General features: G+C 43.5%; 1 protein-coding gene across 6 annotated transcripts in view; it reads left to right on the top strand.

The window, feature by feature from the left end:
* The window catches only part of ppp2r5eb (protein phosphatase 2, regulatory subunit B', epsilon isoform b), a 39,849-nt gene extending 26,257 nt beyond the window's left edge, over nucleotides 1-13,592 (top strand). For 5 of the 6 annotated variants that reach the window (XM_084013659.1, XM_084013658.1, XM_084013656.1 and 2 more), the window contains 11 exons: nucleotides 2,509-2,705; nucleotides 5,553-5,654; nucleotides 6,073-6,165; nucleotides 6,246-6,376; nucleotides 7,140-7,199; nucleotides 9,097-9,205; nucleotides 9,857-9,910; nucleotides 9,991-10,161; nucleotides 10,243-10,370; nucleotides 10,902-11,003; nucleotides 11,151-13,592. In XM_084013659.1, the coding sequence (XP_083869785.1) occupies nucleotides 2,509-2,705; nucleotides 5,553-5,654; nucleotides 6,073-6,165; nucleotides 6,246-6,376; nucleotides 7,140-7,199; nucleotides 9,097-9,205; nucleotides 9,857-9,910; nucleotides 9,991-10,161; nucleotides 10,243-10,370; nucleotides 10,902-11,003; nucleotides 11,151-11,250 (1,247 nt within the window). In that variant the 3' untranslated portion in view covers nucleotides 11,251-13,592. Of the gene's footprint in view, nucleotides 1-2,508; nucleotides 2,706-5,552; nucleotides 5,655-6,072; nucleotides 6,166-6,245; nucleotides 6,377-7,139; nucleotides 7,200-9,096; nucleotides 9,206-9,856; nucleotides 9,911-9,990; nucleotides 10,371-10,901; nucleotides 11,004-11,150 lie in introns of all 6 variants that reach the window. The other variant, XM_084013655.1, reaches the window with a different exon arrangement.
* The last annotated feature ends 1,784 nt before the right edge of the window (nucleotides 13,593-15,376 follow it).

Below are 15,376 nucleotides of genomic sequence, written 5' to 3'. Positions count from 1 at the left end.
GCAGGTTATATTCCAGCCTGGTTGCATATGATTTTAATATCTCAGTTTGAAATGTAAATACATTTGCTGTGATACACGACCGGTGTTTGTGGGGGTTTGTGGAGCGGGGATGGATTAGAGCCTGCTGTAGGGTCCAGGACTCCTGCCAGTCAATCAGGGGGTTTGGGTTTGTTTGTGGCCCCGGCTTGGACTCGGTCTCAATGAGCCGCAGGTCGTGAGTAACCAGTGACATTTGGATCAAAAGATGTTCAGAATAATCACTTTAAATGCGCTCGAGGAGATCTGGCCGAGGGTCATTTCCCAGGACAGGAAGCTCTTCAGGAAGAGGATTTAAAGACTTTAACCATTCATCCATTCACTCATTCTGGTTTGGTGAATTGAGTTTGATCGAGAGGAAAGAAGAGATATATCTGTACTTTCTACTTCTTCACAGAGAATTGAAGATGTTTCTCTATCGGACCACAAGAGGTGTCTTTGAGCCCATTTTGCAACTTTATAAATATTCATTTTAAAGTTTTGAATTGTTGGTTAAACATGAAAAGACGAGAAATATAATTTATCTCTGAACCGTCTACATGTTGGTGAATGAGAAGGATGCTAATGAGCGTTAGCTTCTCCCTCTGACTCGAGGCCAAGAGCATAAAGCCAAACACAGTTCAATATATAATAATAATATAGTAAATGTATCCTCTTCTATCTGGAGGTTATCAGCTCCTAAACATGTAGGAATGCAATTTATTTTTCATTTCCAGATGTCTTTAGATGTTTAATAGGTGTGATGTTGACCCGTCACACCCGTTAATGTATTTATATGTGACACTTTCCTGCTCCAATGCAGAACAAACGTGTTTTTTTGATCAACTCGCCCTTTTATTGATCTGCTTGTTAAACCTGCAAAAGAACATTTTGTGTCCAACAATTTAATTTCTTTAAAAATGAGTCCTTTTAACGAATAACGCAGTGAAATATCAGAGATTACACACAAATCTTACTTTCTTAATTGATTGAAATGTACAGACTAATTTCCCTGTTGATCAATTCATAAATTGCTGTGTAAAATGTAAAAAATGGATTCCTGGAGACGAAGGTGGATACTTTAATGATGTAACGCCTCTGCGTGTCACTGAGAGGTGAAACAGTCGTGTTTCTGGAAAAGTTTCTCCCTCGTTTGTATTCAGCTTGTGACTCAACGTGAAGGGCTGCAGAATTCAAAATGACAAACGAGTACTTTGAAGTGTAATTTGGGAGCAACACTTCACACACACACACACACACACACACACACACACACACACACACACACACACACACACACACACACACTTCAGAGCAGCTTATCTCTTACATAATAGCGGCCCGGTCCTGCAGGGACGGGAACATCGGGTTTGGCGATCAGGGAAGAGCGTCGCCTGATCGTCTCCCTGCAGGTCTGACCTCTCGGCGACCCCCCCACAACGTCTCCCGGTGGGAGATCAGCATAAAGACACCTGTCGCCATGTTGTGCCTGTACATCCGTACGCTTTGTGACGGCTCAGCCTCCCGAAACGCCGGATAATGAGGCCTCAGCGCTCATCCTCCCCACACGGAGGGATAAATACGTTAAATACCGCCGACGTCGAGACTTCTCTGCCCGAGGCGAACGCTTGTTGACACTGAAAACAGTTTAGTTGAATAATGTTGCTTAACCTGCATTTTTTTTGGAAGTTGTAATGTTGCCATGGTAGCAGCCAGATGGACGCTGCTGCTGCTGGATGTGTGAAACGTGTCACTTCCTGTGAATAACAGAAACAAATCTATTATCGGCTTCTAAATGTGGAAAGCAGTCGCCGTGTTTTCTCTTTTTCACACATTTAGCTTTTTTTCTTAGATTCTGTTTCATCTTTGAAGAATGAGGGAAATGTTTTAATAAAATGCAGATTATTTTTACTGACTAGATGCATAAATCAAGGAGGAAAGTATCCCTAAATATTATAATTATTGGTGCTGTATTATTTTTTTTTATTATTATAGATTAAGCTAATATTCATTTTTCTTTCAACCGTTTTAGTTGACAAAATAAAAATAAAACGACAGTCCTGTAGCTTTGAAGAATGGAGGGAAATAATAAATGAGGCCATTTATTTATGTAAAATGCTTTTAAACTTAGATTATTTTTTAAGGACTAGATATATAAATCAATTAATATTACAATTATAGGTGCTGTATTCCTTTTTTTATTATAAGCTACTATTTATTATAAAGCTTACTATTTAGAAAATGGCGTAATTTGTCCGACAGAAATGATTAGATTTAAAGTATGTGGCTCTTTAAGCCGCATCCTGTCGTCCTCATCCCCTGATGGCGTTTCCACAGGTGTAAATAATGACATCGATTAATAAATCCCAGCTGGAACCTTTTTAACTTCCACAGTCTTCAGTCCAACTCTCTGATTTGTTCTTGTTGTTGTTTGTTTTATTATTATTCTATTATTATTTCTGCATTAATGTAAGTGACTCTTGTCCCGTCCAGACGTGCCGGCGCCGGAGCAGCCGGAGCTGTTCCTGAAGAAGCTGCAGCAGTGCTGTACTGTCTTTGACTTCATGGACACGCTGTCGGACCTCAAGATGAAGGAGTACAAGCGCTCCACGCTCAACGAGCTGGTGGACTACGTGACGGTCAGCCGGGGCTACCTGACGGAGCAGGCCTACCCCGAGGTCGTCAAAATGGTGAGTGGAGGGCGACGCCACGCAAAAAGGTCTCCGTGAGACCGGGTTTTAGTTTCAAAAGAGAGAAAAGTTCCCAACTTCTTAGCTCGTTGCCCCTTTTTAAATCTCTATGTGCAACTACTGACAAGTTTGGGTCTTTTTAAAGTCTCATTGGAATACATGTATTTATTAAATTATATTTAATCAGTTACTTCGTCGATTATACGAGACAGAGCTTGTAGTCAGGTTTTCCCCCGGTTTTCATCATTCTGTAGGTTCCCTTATGAATTCAAATCTGAAATTAAACATTTTGGTTAAAAGAACATGTTTTTTTTGTTGAAATCCAATTTCATTGCATTTTTACGCCAAATAAAACAGTTCAGTTTCCAGCTCTCATCTCAGCTCCATGCTGTCATCCATTAGCCAATCAAAATGCAACAAACTCGAATGTGACTGCATATTAAGATTCTTTTGCTTCTCATTTTTTTCATATTATTACTATTAGGGTTGTCACAATACCAGAATTTCAGTAGTCGATACCAATACCTGTGAATTTCCACGATTCTCGATACTAATTCGATACCACAATTTAAAAAAACAACAACAGGACCCATGTACTTTTAAATTCACTAATTTATTGAAAACTGCTTCAAACTGTCAAATATTTAACACCACTGTGCTTTAAGATCTTTTTGCACAGAATTTAAATTGCAGTACCAGCTGCCAACAGACCTATAGCCATCCAGTATAAAAACAAACAATACTGTGCTTATAAATATGGTCATAAATAACAATAGTCAACTATTTTACATTAAAAAAAGAACAGCAGTGGCCTATAGCCAGGTTTGACGTGCTTCCTCCTTTGGTCTGAAAACTTCTGAGGCACTGTTTGCATGTCGGCTTGTTTGAATCAAGAATTGCTCCGGATTCATCCGCCTCGAATGTAAAATATTTCCACACGCGACTCTTCGCACCTGTCATGTCGACGAGCCGACGTGTTGTGCTTTCGCTCCCACCTGCTGAAGCCATTTTTTTCGAAGACGGCAAGTTTTCTTCTTCAGCGCCGCTTACTGCTCTGTGCTGCTCACACGCGTATACTGCCCCCGTCAGTTCCGCCAAGAATCCACACGGCTCGCCGAGTGAAAAGTTGTATATTCGGTTCTGACGATACCAGAAAAAAGCAAGTATTGAATTATTTTTTTCGTGTCGGCATCGAATTGGTACCGAAGTATCGGTTCTTGTGACAACCCTAATTACTATTAAGGCCTTAACAACTAAGTACAATACAAACAGATTAGATACCTTTTAACTGTTCAACCATCACATACTGTGTGTAAAAGTCAAACTCACCTTACCCATTTTCCACCCTCGCCGTCTCGTGACCCTGATGTGCACGTGCACGTGCACAATCGCACACATGACAGAGTCCCAGAAGGAATCCCCTGCAAGAGCAAAACCTGAGCACAGCAGCTTCAAAGACACCAGAGTTCAGTCGTGTTGCAGTCGCTTTAACACTTTGTGTTTCAGTTCGTTAATACGTCGACATCCTCTCGAGGTGGTATCGTAGGTTTTTACAGCTTTCTGCTTCAACTCAGAGTGTAAACACAAGCGTGTGAGCTGGGCAGCAGTGGAAAGGTCAATGTGTGCACGTCAAATGAGGGAATAACCACCAAAAAGCATTTGCACGAGCTTTGCTTCGACTCTTTTCCGTGAATCTGACATCCGACACTCTCATCACCGGCTCACCTAAACTCCCCTCTGTGCTCCAGAAGAGCAGTTAACGTTATGGATTATGATGTTAAAGATATGATCATCATATTAAACGCAACATGATGCTGTGATATTGTTGCACAGGCTTTTACAACAGAGCTGTGGTTTGAATAGAGGAGGCCGAGCTGTATTTATTTATAAATATTTTAAATAAATTGTTCTAATGTTTGATGATTTTAGAACTCCCATCGGAGGCGGAGCCACGCTCAGGACGATTAAACGTCAATAATCATTTTAAACCGAGGATGAAGTAATCAATAACACTGAATAAATCTACTACTAATAATGTTATTGTGAAGGTAATAAAACTACATTCATGTATTACTCACTCTGAGAAACTTTGATCCTGTACTTAAGAAGAATATTCAGTAATAGCCAGTAGAAATGTCTTTCATAGGCGTACTTTAGTACTTTGAGTACATTTACAAAGAAGTAGAATCAGTACTTCTACTTCTACCAGTCTCTTTGAACACAAGTGTGTGTACTTGTACTTCAGTACAGGATGTCTGTACTTTTGACACTTCTGCTGCCGTCCCTCCTCCTCCTCCTCGTCCTCCTCTCCCTCCTCATCCTCATCCTCGTCCTCCTCCCCTTCCTCTTTCCCTCCTCCCCATCCTCCTCGTCGTCATCCTCGTCGTTCTCCTCGTCCTCCTCGTCATCCTCCTCGTCCTCCTCCTCGTCCTCCTCCCCTTCCTCCTCTCCCTCCTCCTCATCCTCCTCCTCGTCCTCCTCCCCCTCCTCCTCCCTCCTCGTCATCCTCCCCTCCTCCTCATCCTGCTCCCCTTCCTCCTCTCCCTCCTCCTCATCCTCCTCGTCCTCCTCCTCCTCCTCCCTCCTCGTCATCCTCCCCCTCCTCCTCCTCGTCCTCCTCCCCTTCCTCCTCATCCTCCTCGTCCTCCTCCCCTTCCTCCTCTCCCTCCTCCTCCTCATCCTCCCCCTCCTCATCCCCTTCCTCCTCCCCTTCCTCCTCATCCTCCTCGTCCTCCTCCCCTTCCTCCTCTCCCTCATCCCCCCCTCATCATCCTCCTCCCCCTCCTCCTCCTCCTGTGAGAGATCATCCCAGCTGATTCCCGTTTCCCTCTGTGTGTGTTGTTCCAGGTGTCTCACAACATATTCCGGACCCTTCCGCCCAGCGACAGTAACGAGTTTGACCCTGAGGAAGACGAGCCCACGCTGGAGGCCTCCTGGCCACACTTACAGGTAGACGGGTTCACCTGTTCATTAGAGCTGCTGGTTTATCCTGCTTCCTGTCTTTATGCCCAGCGAGCCAACGGAGAGACTTTCCTGTTGAACTGGTGGGTGGCTTTTTGTTTTGGGTCCCGGTCTAGAGCCAGACCTCTCCGGTCTGCCCAGGACTCCTTTAGAAATGACATGCAAATCTCAAGGAGACGCTTCCTGCTAGTAAACAAAGTATTTTCAAGTCCAAACCTTTTTTTTTTTTTTACCAAGATAATCCCGTCTTCCGCTGCACCTTTTTGTGTTCCAGTGTTTCTGGGGTCAGTTTATTGGTTCTCGTCTCTAAGAATATGTTAATCAGCTCGTGTGCAGCAGGAAGGACAACAACAATCTTACACAGCAGCTGATGAAAGAAGTTTTCTGTCTCCTCCTCCTCCTCCAGTTGGTATACGAGTTCTTCATCCGGTTCTTGGAGAGTCAGGAATTCCAGCCCAGCATTGCCAAAAAGTACATAGACCAGAAGTTTGTCCTACAGGTGAGTCTGCAGCTTCTGAAGATCTTCCTCTCCTCGTTCTGGGTTTTTTTTGTCTGATGGTGCTCCTCCTCTTCCTCCAGCTCTTGGAGTTGTTCGACAGCGAGGATCCTCGGGAGAGAGACTACCTGAAGACAGTCTTGCATAGAATCTACGGCAAATTCCTGGGTCTGAGGGCTTTTATACGAAAACAGATCAATAATATTTTTCTACGGTGAGTTTGACGTCCTCGAGTGTCTCTTTGTGGTTTCACCTAGAAATGAAATGATTCTTTGCACCATTTTATATTTTTGATCTTGATCCGTTCCAGCCGAGGCTTCTCTCCACCTTTTTAGTTTCCAGTACACTTTAATTTAATTATTACGTCCTGAGGAGATTAGTCTTTTTTTCAGGGATTCCTGAATAAAAAGATTGAACTAAATTGAGTGTAATTAAATCACGGAAATGTCCCTCCAATTTTCTGATATTATTCTTAATTGTTTGTTAATTATTCTGGTAGATTATCTAATAATCTATCTAACCTACAGTTATTACTGCTGCAGTGGCCGGGAGTTTAGTTGTATGCCGCTGAGATGTTGATGTTTAAAATGCTCCGCTCATAGAAACCTGCTGCACATCAACACTTCCATCCCGCCACCAGGGGGAGACAGATTAGCTTTGGCTTTACCTTTGGAGAGCTGCCGCTGTGTAAACTTCCCTCAATGCTGCAGTAAAATGCATGATATATACATGAGAAGACATAGAATATAGATTATTATAACAAATAATCGTGATCTCCACTGTCATCATGCAGCCCGATGTTTCTTCTGTTGTCCTGCCAACCGTTTAATCTTCACATATGTTCAGTTAGATCTGGTTCTTGTCCTCTTTGCTCTTCTGCTTCAGTTGTTTGACTTTGCTCTCATTCCTGTCTTTTGTCTCCTCCTCCTCCTCCTCCTCCTCTCTGCGCCTCCCTCCCTCCCTCCCTCCGTCTGCAGTTTTGTTTATGAGACGGAGCACTTCAACGGGGTGGCTGAGTTGCTGGAGATCCTGGGGAGGTATGTGAAGGCCGAGACCCTCAACACGTACATGTACACTCTCAGACGGAAACCTGCTGAGCTCAAAGCGTGATGAGAGAAGATGAAAACGCCAAAAAAGCAGAGCGTTAAAATCCCGTTTTTTCTTTCTGGAACCCAATCCGAGTAGAGACGTTCAGGGAAGAGTTCAGGAGCAGAGATGGACTCGTAGATAAGAAATGAATTAATCCTCTCAGCTCAACTCTATTTAATCCAGAATGAAAAAGACAGTTTATCAGCTTCGTGTCGGAGTTGTGTGAGGTCATTCAACATGCGGGCGGGGATGTCGACGTAGATTTTCTCAGGTTTTTTACAGCCACATCTGAGTGTTCTATGTTAGATGATAAATCTGGGGACCTTAACTGACGACATGTTAAGTGAAAAGTGTATCGGGGGGAAAAAACGTGGCTTAAAAGTGGATCAAAAGTCAATTTATGGCTTCTGGCAGACAATCGCAACCACCTGACCTGGAAAACCTGGAAACAACTTTGGAAAAATGAGGAGAGAAAGTCAAATGTCAATTTTCCTTTTAGCTGAGAATGAACTAAGAGTCTATCAGAGCTCCCAAAACGGCTTACGGTTATGTTCAGGATCATATTAATGCTCAGAATATTCTGAATAATGTTGCTTTAGATTATCCTTCAAACGGGCTGTGGAGGCTTTTGTAATTCTGTGATTGTCATACTTTGTAAGCAGAGAAGCTTCCTGGCAAGTAGCTAACTCAAAATAATTCACTTATTGTAATAAACTTAATCTCTCTGACATTCTGTCCTCACACGAATGACTAGGGGTGGGAAAAAAAATCGATATTGCAATATATTGTTGTGCTCTCTGTCGAAATAAATAAATCGATACACTGACGGCAAATATCGATATTTTGGGTCTACGGGTTTTTTTAGACTCCCGTCTGTGCGTCTAAGAGTTTACGGTTCTCCGGAGCGGATCCGCGGGGGCCGCCCGCTGCCCGGTCTGAGCTCCAAGCGGGTTTCACACAGCCGGGTTTGATTGCCTATTTACGGGCAGGATTCCGAGCGGCGCGCTAGAGTTTAGAGGCTCACGGACTCACGGACTCTGGCATCGGGTACCCCGAGGCGGAGGAGGAGGGTCCGCCGATGTGACCCGCCGGCTCCCCGCCGGCGCTGCCCTCGTTTCCCCCGCTAGAGCAGCACCGGTTCAAAAATGAGCGTCATGCGCGAATGACGCGAATGAAGCGAATAGTCCAAAATGATCAAGCGGCGAGATACACGCGTCTCACGCGATTGTATTTGCGTCTATCGTGTCCGGTGTGAACGCCGCATAAGCGTGGCCGTGTGCTGGCCGGTGCTGTGCTTCAAGTGCTTTTCACACAGCATTGAGGGCATGAAGACCCACTTTTCGGCCGGGCTCGATTGCCTATTTACATAAGACATGTTATTAGTGTTCATGCACTTTAATGTGTCCAGCTGGACAGTGTTTATTCATTTGTACATTGTACAAAGTTTTGGAATTTATTTTTTACGCATATTTTTTCTTTTTCAGTCACATATCGTGATATATCGTTGATGAAATTTCTTGCAATATATCGAATATCGCAGATATCATGTATCGTGATATTATCGTTATCGTGGGCCAAATATCGTCACAGTATCGAATCGTGAGTTACCCGTATCGTCCCACCCCTACGAATGACTCACCGATTAGACCATAAAAATGTGAACAGATGAGAATGTGCAGGACGTTAAAGTTTCCCAGGGAGCCTGAAGGTTCCGTCTTTCTCTCCCGTACAAACACTCCTCTTCAAGTCTGCTGCTCGTTCATCTTCCACTTCCTGTCACGGGGAAACTCTTTCATGTGTTCATTTATGTTAATATTTCATCTCTCTCTCTCTCTCTCCCTCCAGTATAATCAATGGTTTCGCTCTGCCGCTGAAAGCGGAGCATAAACAGTTTCTGGTCAAAGTGTTGATCCCCCTCCACACTGTCAGGAGTCTGTCCCTCTTCCACGCACAGGTGAGCTACCGTCTCCATGGCGACCGTGCTCCTATTGGATGATTCCTGAGTTCTGTGTTGTGTATAAGGAGTCGAGCTCCAGTTCATTAAAGTGTAAAGCCTTTTAATAATGTTAGTGTATAAATCTTATAAATGATTATTATTATTTTAAAGTCACTGCAACGTGTCTGTATTTAAACGCTTGTAATTGTTGCTCTTTAAAGTGGCAGAAGAAGACTTTTCATCTCTAAAAAATACAAGTTCATTTCTTTTTATTATAGTATCTAGTCTCATAATTCCTGGAGTTTTTTTTCCCACTTGTCCTCTATGATGGCAAGCTTTTTTGCAATATAGAATCTCTGGATAAAATCCATATCTCCAATATACAAATCAGCCTATGATGTCATCGTATCGCTAGCTACGTTTATTAGAAAGCAGTCTGCAAACAGTGCAGGACGACCTGCAGACAGAACCAGTGAAAGTGAGGCTCATAGGGGAACCTGTCTAAATGCAGATGATGTCATTATTGTGACATCATCAACGATGAGCAGAAACTCGCCTGTTGCTCCTTTTAAAACCAGTTTCTGCTGAGCCAGTGAAAGCATCAGCACCAGGACGGAGGCGTTTTCTGCAGCATATAAATATATATGTTTTGGTCTCCTCTTCCTGCAGTTGGCGTATTGCATTGTACAGTTCCTAGAGAAAGACCCAACATTAACAGAACCAGTAAGTATCCACCACCAGCACCAGCAGGTAGTCTGATCCCAGACCGACGGTTTAGTGACCCTCTCCTTCCTCCTCTCCAGGTCATCAGAGGCTTACTGAAGTTCTGGCCAAAAACCTGCAGTCAAAAGGAGGTGATGTTCCTCGGGGAGCTGGAGGAGATCCTGGACGTCATCGAACCCACGCAGTTCGTCAAGATCCAGGAGCCGCTCTTCAAGCAGATCTCCAGATGTGTCTCCAGCCCGCATTTCCAGGTGGGTGGACCTCCCGTTGTTGTTGTTTTTCACCCCGCTGTGAGGTGTGTTTTATTCACCGTCGTGTCTGCTGGGTCTCAGGTGGCAGAGCGAGCTCTGTACTACTGGAACAACGAGTACATCATGAGTCTGATCGAGGAGAACTCCAGCGTCATCCTGCCCATCATGTTCGCCAGCCTCTACAGGATCTCCAAAGAGCACTGGAACCCGTGAGACCCGCTGTTTTCATTCTTTGGGGGTTCTGAACGGGGATGAAGCAGATTTTCACCCTTAGTTTTACGTTTTGACTTTAAGTAAACTGTGTTTACCGTAAACAGCAGAGAACAGGAGTGTCTTTGCTGCCGAGTGCAGGAGAGAAGTAAGGTTAACGTCACCAGAACGTGTCCAAGCAGGAAAATGAAATATTAAATTTAATTCCAGGTCTCAGCATTTTTACATGTGGGAAATGTTAAAAACTTTTTAAAATCGCTAAATCGTCTCTAATTTACTTTCAAACTACTGTTTTATTTTTATATTTTTAATCATTTATAATTGATCCAATTTCAACTCTTTTGTTGTTTTGTGTAAATTGTTGAGTTTTAACTTTTATAGTTTTAACCTGCTTTTGAATGACTTTGAGATTTAGTTTCTAATTTGAGACATGAAGTATGAAATCAGTCATAAGCGTAGCGAAGAAGTTCTCTCTAGTGATGCTAGGTTGATGTTACGTCCTCAGTGGTGACCTTTGACCCCCTCCGCAGGGCCATCGTGGCGCTGGTCTACAACGTCCTGAAGGCCTTCATGGAGATGAACAGTACCTTATTCGACGAACTCACAGCCACTTACAAGTCGGACCGCCAGCGGTGAGAAGACGCTTCACACTCGTCCTTCATGAGTCATAGATAGGTAGCTGGTCGCCACGGAGACGAGCACACTGATGACTCCTCTCTGATTGTCTATGAGGTCGAGGATCCGGACTAAAAGCGGTCCTCCATGTTTGTTTGTTGCAGTGAGAAGAAGAAGGAGAAGGAGCGGGAGGAGCTGTGGAAGAAGCTGGAGGACTTGGAGCTGAAGCGGGGCCTTAGGAGCGACGGCATCATCCCGACTTAACGAAGACAGCGCCGCGCTCCTCTCTGCCCCCCCCCCCCCCCTCCTTCTCTCCCCATGTGACTTCCCCTCCCCTCCATCCTTACCCCTCCTCCCCCCTCCCCCTCCACATCAGCCATGTCTGCCCAGAGCTCCGGGAGACCCCCCCCCCCCGTACAGGCCATCATCGTCTTTTAGGACCGACACGGAGCGCCTGCTGGTTTTCTTAATTTTTTTTTCTCATGTTTTTTTTCTTCCTGTGTTTTGTGCGACTTACTTTACAGTAGATTCATCACGTCTGTTTTCATTATTTCAACAGCACTGTAAATAATTTTTTTTTTCTTTTTTCTTTTTTTTCCCCTTAAACTGATATTATTGCAAAACGGAAAAAAACAAAACAATAATAATAAATAAAAAAAAGGAAGAAAAAAATAGAAAATGAGAAAATTACTTGTGTGTGAGGGGGGAATTATATATATATATATATAAAAAAACAAAAAAAAACACTTTTGGACTGTAGGACGTGATATGAACTCTTGGAAAACAAAAAAAAAGAGAAGATAGAATGATTTTAACTCTTCATCCCACTCTTCTTCTTCAGTACGGTCCCGTGTGTTACTTTTATTTGATCCTGGTTCTCCTCTTTGCTTTTCCTCTCGTTGCCTCCATCTTTCTGTTCCCTCCCTCCTCTCCAATGGTGCATCTGTCATTTCTGCCCCCGTGTGGGACGTCCGGACTGATAATGGGTCCCCCCCTCCTCCTCCTCCCCTCTCAAAGGTTCCTCTCTGGCCTCACACCCCCACCTGCAGGTTCTCCTTCCTGTTTTAAACGAGAACAAAAACACAAAGGAGACATTTAAAAACAGGGACTTCCTCAGAACACAAACCATCTGAGTGCGTCTACATGCGAGTTCACGGACGAGTGGAAGATCTAGAGTTCAATATACTTATTCCTCTTCATCAGTTTAGTGAAGAAACTCTCCTTTTTTCCTCAAAATACTGAAAAAAAAACCATCTTTGCGTTATTAACAAACAGATAAAAATAACGTCCGCTCCGATGATTAAAAAAAAAACACTTTGAGAGTTTATTTCAGAATGTAAATGAGCTGAATTGTGAGGTTTTTTTTGCACATTTGTTCTATAAATGAGAAGTGGTTAGTTTTGCAGGATTCAGGTGTTTTCTGGCACCACCTGGTGGTTCTTAGCGAAAGTGACACCCGTTAAACGGTTAAAAAAAAAAGTCACGCATGAGAGGGAATGAATATGTAATTAGCATGAATTTGACTAACTGATGCAATAAGTATACTGAACAGTAAAAAGAGGAGAAGAGTTTTGATGTGTGACCCCTCCCCCCGAGCCGGTTCGTGATCCGGTTTGTGTAAACCAGGATGCAATAAGAATCCAGAATGCACGTAAACGCACTCATCTCCTTTTCTTTTCATCCAGTTGATTATTTTTCCTCCTTCCCTCCATGTTCTTGTTTTTCGTTTGCCCCTCCCCCCTCCTCACCTGCCGTACCGGGGTATCAGGGGTATCAGTCTGGCACTGGTACCCTCCAACCATAGCGAGGACTTTACAAATGAAAATAAACGGTCTTCAGAGGAGCGCCAAAAAACCTTCCTCCTGTTGTGATAAAGACGAGCGCCCCTGCCTCACCTCACCCCCACCCCCTCTCCTTCTCCTCCTCCTCCCCCCTCCGCCCACCAGGGGGGTGAGGTGAGGTGAGGGGCGCCGCGTTGACTTCACAGTATTACAACAACAAAAAAAGACAACCCTGTACATTGTTATTGAATGCAGTACACTGATAATCTTGTATCTTGTAGTAATTTAGCCTATGTTTTTTGCTTAGGAAACTGTGGAGAGGAGTATCCAGTATATAAAGAGGTATTATGGAACAAGACTTCCTGGTATTTATGATAGTGTTTCCCCCCTTTTTAGTCTGTTTTCCCTTCTTTTCTGTCTCTCACTCCTCCCTTTTCTCTTGGTTTTTATCTCATTTTGGATATTTTGATGAAGTTTCTTTTGACCATTGGATATATTTTTTTTAGTTGGGGAGGGAGGGAGGGAGGGAGGGAGGGGGGTGAGGGCAGGTAGGCAAGGAGTCGGAGGGAGGGAGGGAGGGAGGGGGAGTAGAAGAAGAGAGGGAAGGCACGGAGCAGACCACTTTGCCCCGCGGGGGAGTGTGACGGTGAAACCTCCCCCCTCCTCCCTCCTCGCAGGATTAATGTGTGCTTTAGAACGGCCCGGATATCGTATGAGTTAAAAACGGAAAAAAAAAAAAAAAGATAAAAAAGGGTTGGAGAAATACAAATGTTTAATTATTTTAAAAAATAAAGAGATATTAAATTAAACCTGTTTTGTGATAAAGCCCAGACGCTGGATTGCTTTATTTATATTTAGTGTGCGTGCGTGCGTGCGTGCGTGCGTGCGTGCGTGCGTGCGTGCGTGCGTGCGTGTGTCTGTGTCTGTGTCTGTGTCTGTGTGTGTGTGTGTGTGTGTGTGTGTGTGTGTGTGTTGCAATCAGACTACACATTAAAAAGACAGTAGATGCTAAAATATTGATTTAAAGAAGAAAATAATTTCAGAATTTTCCTTTTTTGCAGTGAGGTTTTTGAAAAATATATTTTTTAATTGATGTAAAACCTGTATACTACTACAACTATATATCATCTGTTAATGCTAAACCTATACAATGTGCATATACTACACGACTCCACGATCAGCTCGGTCATACAGATGCTCTTTTCCTGTGATTGTTGAAAGTGTGGATCTACCCGAGTTCTGCCGACCAATGAGGAAACAGGAGGATACACCTTCAGCTGCCAGCAGTGTGTGTGTGTGTGTGTTTAAGTCACAACTGAAGTGTTTGGATCATGCAGGTAGAGGAGGAGGAGGAGCGTCATTTGGAGTTCAGGTCTACAGGAGGAGGTGAGTGTTTCATACTGCACTAAACATTTTAATACTAAAATTAAATTCTCTGAAAATCCCCCTAAACAAAAACGTTTTAAACCAAATGTCTGACATGATTCATTATTAAATTTCAAGCTCAGTAACAAAAGATGCTTGTGAACAATTGAACACTCAATTCCTGAAATTATTATTATGAAAAGTATGGCAGCATCTCTTATTAAAGCTGATTGAATGTTAAAGACGCTGACTTCCTGTTTGTCTGAGCAGTACCTCAGTCTGCCACCAGAGGGCAGCAAAGGACTGCAGTTCACACAGGGTTGCACATTTTCCAATAAAACTTTTTTTTTAAATTCCTAAAATTTTGTTTTGAGTCTATCTATTAATTTATATTTCTTGTTGCTTTTCTATTTTGCGTTTTTATTCTCACGTTCGTGTAGTACACAGTTCTGTTTTAGTTTTCCTCATTTTAAAAAATAAAACCTGACGTGGGCGTTGTAAACAACCTGAAATTAAAGTCCTCACACAATCCTCTGAGCAAGGGGGTCAAAGGTCAAGTCTTCCTCTTCTGTAGTGGCGGCGGCGTGGACTGCCATTAGCAGCACGGCCTGTCGACAGCTCGCAAGCCAAGACAACGACTTCAGGTGTGATTACTGGAAGGTTTAGGGGGCGGGGCTTACCTGCTGATTGACAGGTCGCTACCACGCTACCAATGCTAGTTAGCTACTAAGATGACTTTAACACAGTTGAACCTTGAATTATAGAAGCTAACTTTGTTAGCAGCTTCAACACCAGAATCCACATGGATCCAGATCCAGTATGGTCGTTGCTCGGGGTGTCGGATCCACCCGTCGCCCCTCCACAGTCTAAATATGGTCATTTCCTTCACTGGATGCAAAAAAAAAAAAAACGGCCACAGCTGAATAGTCTCTGGTAGAACGCTACGATACTGTTTTAATTTGGACTGATTTGGGGGGAGGGGCGCTCCTCTCCAACTCATCACCATTTAAGTGAACGTGAATTATTCATTCCACAGAAGCGTTTTGTACTTTTGAGGATTGGAATGATTAATCGGGGGAGTTAAGTAACCACGGTGAATACACATTTCTCACTCTGGACGGTGATTTGTAATTTGAGGGGCTGATTTAGAAGAATCTTTCCTCCCCAGACATCAACCAGGCGTCGTGTCTCCAGACGCTCACTATTTAATTAGCTGTTTTTAATGTGTCGCCGCCTGCAGCTGT

The sequence above is a fragment of the Eutrigla gurnardus genome (genome assembly GCF_963514095.1).
Source record: "Eutrigla gurnardus genome assembly, chromosome: 7".
NCBI classification, from domain to species: domain Eukaryota; kingdom Metazoa; phylum Chordata; class Actinopteri; order Perciformes; family Triglidae; genus Eutrigla; species Eutrigla gurnardus.
This window is presented reverse-complemented; position numbering and strand designations above follow the sequence as displayed.